Genomic DNA, 8,082 nt, shown 5'->3' on the forward strand with positions numbered 1-8,082 from the left:
CCAAGGGGGCAGGGAACTCCCCCATCACAAGCAATCACCAGCTGGTTACTGTGAATGACCAGCTTGTCACTGGTTTCCGTGACACCGGAGCAGATGTCACTCTGGTGCGTGAACACCTTGTCCCCGCAGAGGCCATCATCCCTGACAAGTACCTCACCCTCACTGGAGTGGGGGGCACTCTTTCTCATATTCCCCAAGCTCGGGTGTCCATCGACTGGGGGGTGGGAGTTCAAGAGAAGGTTGTTGGGATCCTGGACCAACTGCCAGTCCCTGTTTTGCTGGGGACCGACTTGGGCACGCTGGTGTCGTACTATGAACCTGCACCAAGCCCTGTGGAATGCCAGGACGGAGACAGACTCTCTGCCCACACCAAGGTACTGTGCACCCAGCGGCAAGAACAGGGGGGAGGTGAGTTGAATGTGCCCAGTTCAAAGGTACCTGTGTTTGATGTACAAACTGTCTGTGATGAAAATGTTCCTGTTACTGTTATTAATGCTTGTAACAATGATGTAGGTAATGCCAATATGTGCCATTCTGAAGGTATACTTTTGCTAGCGGTAACACGCAGCCGTACTGCTCAGAACCTGAGCTCAGAACAGGTGGGGGAGGTTCCGGCCTCCTCCCCCTCCTCTGACCACAGGGATGGTACCCTTCAGCCACTAACCTCATACGCCACGGGCCAGCTGGCTAAGAGTGAGAGTGCTGCATTTGTGCAAGCACTCCAGACTGACCCTAGCCTCGAGGCCCTCAGAAGACAGGCTTCTGAGCCCCTCACAGACGAGGCTACATTCAAGGTATACTGGGAAGGTGGGAAGTTGTACAGTGAGCATGTACACCCCACCGAAGGTGAAATGAGGATGGGTACCAAGTTGCTTTTGGTACCTAGTGCCTTCCAGGGGCATGTGCTGAAGACCGCACATGACATTCCCCTGGCCGGGCACTTGGGGATCCACAGGACACTGGATCGTATCCAGGGACATTTCTACTGGCCTCGAATGCGGATAGATGTGACGAACTACTGCCGCTCATGTACCATTTGCCAAAAGGTAAAAAGGGCTGGGAATCCCCGCAAAGCTCCCTTGTGTCCACTGCCAATCATAGGTGAGCCCTTTCACAGAGTGGCAGTCGACATAATTGGACCGTTGCCCACTCCCAGCAGCAGTGGCAAAAGGTACATCCTGACGGTGGTGGATTACGCCACCCGCTATCCTGAGGCCATGGCACTTTCCTCCCTGAGGGCGGACAAGGTAGCCGACGCGCTACTTAACATTTTCTCCCGAGTCGGGTTCCCTGCAGAGATGCTCTCTGATCAGGGACCCCAGTTTATGTCCGGACTCATGGAGGCCCTGTGCAAAAAGATACAGATGACGCACATTGTCTCCAGTTCCTACCACCTGCAGACCAATGGACTGTGTGAAAGGTTCAACGGGTCGCTGAAGCAAATGCTGACCACCTTTGTTGAGTCGCAAGGTGGGGACTGGGAACAATACCTGCCTCATCTGTTGTTTGCATACAGGGAGGTGCCGCAGGAATCTACCGGGTTTTCCCCGTTCAAGCTCCTGTATGGTAGGAATGTCCAAGGACCCCTACAATTGATTCGGGAGACGTGGGAGGGCAAGGGTGACCCCACCGATGTCTCTGTAGTTGATTATGTTCTCAAGTTCAGGGACAAGATGGAGTCCCTCACGGAAATGGTAACGGAAAACATGGCCCAGGCTCAGGCCAAACAAAAACTCTGGTATGACCGCACTGCTGGAGAGAGGTCATTTGAAGTAGGTGACAAAGTGTATGCCCTTCTTCCAGTGAGGCAGAACAAGCTGCAAGCGGCCTGGGAGGGACTCTACACTATAGTGCAACGGTTAAACCCTCTGACATATCTGGTGAACATGGGAGGCAGGAAACAGAAAAGCTTTCATGTCAACATGCTGAAGGCCCACCATGACAGGACCAAGTATGTGCTGCCAGTGTGCAGCTGGTTAGAGCAGGGAGAGGCAGACCCCCTGTTAGACCTGCTGGCTGACATACGAGATGTAGACAGCGACCTAAGCGTCAACCCACAACTCTCCTCGTCCCAGCAAGAGCAATTGCAGGAGGTGCTGGGTCCGTACCAGCCCACCTTCTCCGGTGTCCTGGGGCGGACAAGTCTGGCCATGCATAGGGTAGATACGGGCACCCATCCCCCCATCAGGCAATCCACTTACCGCGTCTCCCCAGAGGTGCAAACGGACATGCTGAAAGAGGTGAGGGAGATGCTGGAGCTAGGGGTTGTTCAAAAGTCCTGTAGTGCCTGCGCAGCCCCTGTTGTCCTGGTCCCCAAGAAGGACCAGACAACTCGGTTCTGCGTGGACTACAGGAAGTTGAACGACATCACCACTACAGACGCCTACCTCATGCCTCGCATCGATGAGTTGTTGGATACGCTGGCGTCTGCCAGGTACCTATCAATCATGGATCTGAGCCGGGGGTACTGGCAGATACCACTTGCACCTGACGCGAGGCAAAAGTCGGACTTCATCACCCCTTTCGGCCTCTTCGAGTTCACGATGATGCGCTTCGGGGTGGAGAACGCCCCTGCCACGTTTCAGCGGGCCGTAAATTACCTGCTGGAGGGGATGCAAGGGTTCGCTGTAGCGTACTTGGATGACATTGCGGTGTTCAGCCCCACCTGGGAGGAACACCTCAAACACCTGTCCCAGGTACTAGAGAGGCTGGCCCGCAGCCAATCTGACAGTTAAGCCGAGTAAGTGTCAGATTGGCATGACCGAGGTGCAGTACCTAGGTCACCGGGAGAGGGGGTAACACCCTGAAACCTGACACGGGAAAGGTGGACGCCATCCTGGCATGGCCTCGGCCTATCACGAAAAAGCAGGTCCAGGCGTTCCTGGGGACCGCCGGCTACTATAGGAAATTCGTTCCAGCCTATAGTACCCTAGCGAAGCCCCTGACCGATGCCACTAGCAAGAAACACCCCAAGGTTGTTAGCTGGACCCCCGCTTGCGAGAACGCCTTCCAAGCCTTGAAGCAGGCACTCGCAAGCGCCCCTGTGCTTCAAGCCCCAGATTTCAGTCGTCGGTTTGTTGTGCAAACCGATGCCTCTGACTATGGTCTCGGCGCAGTCCTCAGCCAGGTGGATGGAAAGGGGGATGAACACCCTATCCTCTACCTGAGCCGGAAGCTCCTGCCCCGAGAGGTAGCCAACTCCACTACTGAAAAGGAGTGCCTAGCGATCGTGTTGGCCCTACAGAAACTGCAATCCTATCTGTACGGCCGCTTCTTCACGATCATTACCGATCAGGCATGATCGGAATTGCAATTTCTCCGTTCCGCGGTAATTCAGCATACCGCCGATCCCAAATTCCGCACCAGTTCCGCGGAATTTCGAGGTATACGGAATTCCGTCGGAAAAGTTTTTAAAATCTCTCTCTCTCTCTCTCTCTTCCTCCTCCTCCTCCTCATCCTCCTCCTCCTCCTCCTCCTCCTCCTCATCCTCCTCCTCCTCCTCCTCCTCCTCCTCCTGCTCCTCATCCTCATCCTCCTCCTCCTCCTCCTCCCCCCTCCTCCTCCTCCTCCCCCTCCTCCTCCCCCTCCCCCTCCCCCCCTCCCCCTCCTCTCCCTCCCCTTCCCCCTCCTCCTCCCCCTCCTCCCCCTCCTCCCCCCCTCCTCCTCCTCCTCCTCATCCCCATCCTCCTCCTCCTCATCATCCTCATCCTCCTCCTCCTCCTCTTCATCCTCCTCCTCCTCCTCCACCTCCTCCCCCCCTCCTCCACCTCCTCCCCCTCCTCCTCCACCTCCTCCCCTCCTCCTCCCCCTCCTCCTCCCCCTACTCCTCCACCTCCTCCCCTCCTCCTCCCCCTCCTCCCCCCCCCTACTCCTCCTCCACCTCCTCCCCCTCCTCCCCCTCCCCCTCCTCCTCCACCTCCCACCCCTCCTCCCCCTCCTCTCCCTCCCCCTCCTCCCCCTCCTCCCCCTCCTCCTCCCCCTCCTCTCCCTCCCCCTGCTCCTCCCCCTCCTCCTACTCCTCCTCCCCCCCTCCTCCTCCTCCCCCCCCTCCTCCTCCTCCCCCTCCTCCTCCTCCTCCCCCTCCTCTCCCTCCCCCTCCCCCTCCTCCCCCTCCTCCCCCCCTCCTCCTCCCCCTCCTCCTCCCCCTCCTCTCCCTCCCCCTCCTCCTCCCCCTCCTCTCCCCCCCCCCCTCCTCCCCCTCCTCCTCCTCCTCCCCCTCCTCCTCCTCCTCCCCCTCCTCCTCCCCCCCCTCCTCCCCCTCCTCCTCCTCCCCCTCCTCCCCCTCCTCCTCCTCCTCTCCCCCCCTCCTCCTCCCCCTCCTCCCTCCCCCTCCTCCTCCTCCTCCCCTCCTCCCTCCCCCCTCCTCCTCCTCCCCCTCCTCCCCCTCCTCTCCCTCCTCCTCCTCCTCCTCCTCCTCCTCCTCCTCCTCCTCCTTCTCCTCCTCCTCCCCCTCCTCCCCCTCCTCTCCCTCCTCCTCCTCCCCCTCCTCTCCCTCCTCCCTCCTCCCCCTCCTCCCCCCTCCCCCTCCTCCCCCTCCTCCCCCCTCCTCCTCCTCCCCCTCCCCCTCCTCCCCCCCCTCCCCCTCCTCCCCCTCCTCCCCCTCCTCCTCCTCCTCCTCCTCCTCCTCCTCCTCCCGCTCCTCCTCCTCCCCCTCCTCCTCCCCCTCCTCACCTCCCCCCCCCCCTCCTCCTCCTCCTCATCCTCCTCCCTCCTCTTCATCCTCCTCCTCCTCCTCCACCTCCTCCCCCTCCTCCCCCTCCCCCTCCTCTTCCCCCTCCTCCTCCCCCTCCCCCTCCTCCTCCTCCCCTCCTCCCTCCTCCCCCCCCCGCTCCTCCTCCCCCCTCCTCCTCCCCCTCCTACTCCCCCCCCTCCTCCTCCTCCTCATCCTCCTCTTCATCCTCCTCCTCCTCCTCCACCTCCTCACCCCTCCTCCCTCCACCTCCTCCCCCTCCTCCTCCCCTCCTCCTCCCCCTACTCCTCCTCCACCTCCTCCCCCTCCTCCCACTCCTCCCCCTCCCCCTCCTCCTCCTCCTCCCCCTCCTCTCTCTCCCCCTCCTCTCCCTCCCCCTCCTCCCCCTCCTCCACCCCCTCCTCCTACTCCTCCTCCCCCCTCCTCCTCCTCCCCCTCCTCTCCCTCCCCCTCCCCCTCCTCCTCCCCCTCCCCCTCCTCTCCCCCCCTCTCCCCCCCTCCTCCCCCTCCTCCCCTCCTCCCCCTCCTCCTCCTCCTCCTCCTCCTCCCCCCTCCTCCTCCTCCTCCTCCTCCCCCTCCTCCTCCCCCCCCCTCCTCCTCCTCCTCCTCCCCCTCCTCCTCCCCCCCCCTCCTCCTCCTCCTCCTCCCCCTCCTCCTCCCCCTCCTCTCCCCTCCTCCTCCCCCTCCTCCTCCTCCCCCCTCCTCCTCCCCTCCTCCTCCTCCCCCTCCTCCTCCTCCCCCTCCTCCCCCTCCTCCCCCTCCTCCTCCCCCTCCTCCTCCTCCTCCCCCTCCTCCCCCCTCCTCCTCCCCTCCTCCTCCCCCTCCTCCCCTCCTCCTCCTCCTCCCCCTCCTCCTCCTCCTCCCCCTCCTCCCCCTCCTCCCCCTCCTCCCCCTCCTCCCCTCCTCCTCCCCTCCTCCCCCTCCTCCCTCCCTCTCCCCCCCCTCCCCCTCCTCCCCCTCCTCCTCCCCCTCCTCCCTCTCCTACTCCCCCCCCTCCCCCTCCTCCTCCTCCCCCTCCCCTCCTCCTCCTCCCCCTCCCCCTCCCCCTCCTCCTCCCCTCCCCCTCCTCCTCCTCCCCCCCTCCTCCTCCCCCTCCTCCTCCCCCCCTCCTCCCCCCCCCTCCTCCTCCTCCTCCTCCCCCCCCTCCTCCCCCCTCCTCCTCCCCCCCCCTCCTCCCCCTCCTCCTCCTCCCCCTCCTCCCCCTCCTCCTCCTCCCCCCTCCTCCCCCCCCCCCTCCTCCTCCCCCCCTCCTCCTCCCCCCTCCTCCCCCCCTCCTCCTCCTCCCCCTCCTCCTCCTCCTCCCCTCCTCCTCCCCCCCTCCTCCCCCCCCTCCTCCTCCCCCCCTCCCCTCCTCCTCCTCCCCCTCCTCCTCCCCCTCCTCCTCCCCCCCTCCTCCCCTCCCCCTCCTCCTCCCCCTCCTCTCCCCTCCTCCTCCCCTCCTCCTCCTCCCCCTCCTCTCCCTCCTCCCCCCTCCTCCTCCCCCTCCCCCCTCCTCCCCTCCTCCTCCCCTCCTCCCCCCCTCCTCCTCCTCCTCCCCCTCCTCCTCCCCCTCCTCCCTCCACCCCTCCTCCTCCCTCCTCCTCCCCTCCTCCTCCCTCCTCCCCCTCCTCCTCCTCCTCCTCCCCCTCCTCCCCTCCTCCCCTCCTCCTCCTCCTCCTCCCCCTCCTCCCCTCCTACTCCCCCCCCCTCCCCCCCTCCCCCCCTCCTCCCTCTCCTACTCCCCCCCCTCCCCCACCTCCTACTCCCCCTCCCCCTCCCCTCCTCCTCCCCCCCTCCTCCTCCTCCCCCTCCTCCTCCTCCTCCCCCCTCCTCTCCCTCCCCCTCCCCCTCCTCCCCCTCCTCCCCCCCTCCTCCTCCCCCTCCTCCCCCCCTCCTCCTCCCCCTCCTCCTCCCCTCCCTCCCTCCCCCTCCTCCTCCCCCTCCTCTCCCCCCCTCCTCCTCCCCCCTCCTCCCCCTCCTCCTCCTCCTCCCCCTCCTCCTCCTCCTCCTCCTCCCCCCCCTCCTCCCCCCTCCTCCTCCTCCTCCCCCTCCTCCCCCTCCTCCTCCCCCTCTCCTCCTCCCCCTCCTCCCCCTCCTCCTCCCCTCCTCTCCTCCCCCCCTCCTCCTCCCCCTCCTCCTCCTCCTCCCCCTCCTCCCTCCCCCTCCTCCCTCCCCCTCCTCCCTCCTCCCCCCTCCTCCCCCTCCTCCTCCCTCCTCCTCCTCCTCCTCCTCCTCCTCCTCCCCCTCCTCCTCCCCCTCCTCCTCCCCATCCTCCTCCTCCTCCTCCTCCTCCTCCCCCTCCTCTCCCTCCTCTCCCTCCTCCTCCTCCCCCTCCTCTCCCTCCTCTCCCCTCCCCCTCCCCCTCCCCCCCCTCCCCCTCCTCCCCCTCCTCCTCCTCCCCCCTCCTCCTCCTCCTCCTCCCCCTCCCCCTCCTCCCCCCCCTCCCCCCTCCTCCCCCCTCCTCCCCCTCCTCCCCCCCCTCCCCCTCCTCCCCCTCCTCCCCCTCCTCCCCCTCCTCCTCCTCCTCCTCCTCCCCCTCCTCCTCCTCCTCCTCCCGCTCCTCCTCCTCCCCCTCCTCCTCCCCCTCCTACTCCCCCCCCCTCCTCCTCCTCCTCTCCATCCCTCCTCCTCCTCCTCCACCTCCTCCCCCTCCTCCCCCTCCCCCTCCTCCTCCCCCTCCTCCTCCCCCTCCTCCTCCCCCCTCCCCCTCCTCCCCCTCCTCCTCCTCCCCCCCTCCTCCTCCCCCTCCTCCTCCCCCTCCTACTCCCCCCCTCCTCCTCCTCCTCATCCTCCTCTCATCCTCCTCCTCCTCCTCCACCTCCTCCCCCCCCTCCTCCTCCACCTCCTCCCCCTCCTCCTCCCCTCCCCTCCTCCCCCCTACTCCTCCTCCACCTCCTCCCCCTCCTCCCCTCCTCCCTCCTCCCCCTCCTCCTCCTCCTCCCCCTCTCTCCCTCCCCCTCCTCCCTCCCTCCTCCCCTCCTCCCTCCTCCTCCCCTCCTCCCCCCTCCTCCTCCTCCCCCTCCTCTCCCTCCCTCCTCCCCCTCCTCCTCCCCCTCCCCCTCCTCTCCCCCCCTCTCCCCCCCTCCTCCCCCTCCTCCCCTCCTCCCTCCTCCCCCTCCTCCTCCTCCTCCTCCTCCTCCCCCTCCTCCTCCCCCCTCCTCCTCCCCCTCCTCCTCCTCCCCCCTCCTCCCCCTCCTCCTCCTCCCCCTCCTCCCCCTCCTCCTCCTCCCCCTCCTCCTCCCCCTCCTCCCCCTCCTCCCCCTCCTCCCCTCCTCCCCCTCCTCCCCCTCCTCCTCCCCCTCCTCTCCCCCCTCCTCCCCCTCCTCCTCCCCCCCTCCTCCCCCCCTCCTCTCCCCCCTCCTCCCCCCTCCTCCTCCTCCTCCTCTCTCCTCCTCCTCCTCCCCTCTCCTCCT

At 65.7% G+C, this 8,082-nt stretch overlaps 1 protein-coding gene and 1 pseudogene across 1 annotated transcript; both read left to right on the plus strand.

The window, feature by feature from the left end:
* Window positions 1–312: 312 nt before the first annotated feature.
* LOC137536755 (uncharacterized) lies at window positions 313–4,605 on the plus strand (the record flags this gene model as incomplete). Its single annotated transcript, XM_068258966.1, has 6 exons — window positions 313–374; window positions 1,571–1,694; window positions 2,076–2,240; window positions 3,886–3,982; window positions 4,018–4,123; window positions 4,191–4,605. Coding segments are annotated over exons 1-6 (969 nt in total), but the record flags the coding sequence as incomplete, so codon positions are not given.
* Window positions 4,606–5,369: 764 nt separating this feature from the next.
* Window positions 5,370–8,082, plus strand: part of LOC137536756 (uncharacterized) — a 10,499-nt pseudogene continuing 7,786 nt past the window's right edge.

This window comes from Hyperolius riggenbachi, chromosome 10 (assembly GCF_040937935.1).
Source record: "Hyperolius riggenbachi isolate aHypRig1 chromosome 10, aHypRig1.pri, whole genome shotgun sequence".
Classification (NCBI taxonomy): Eukaryota; Metazoa; Chordata; class Amphibia; order Anura; family Hyperoliidae; genus Hyperolius; species Hyperolius riggenbachi.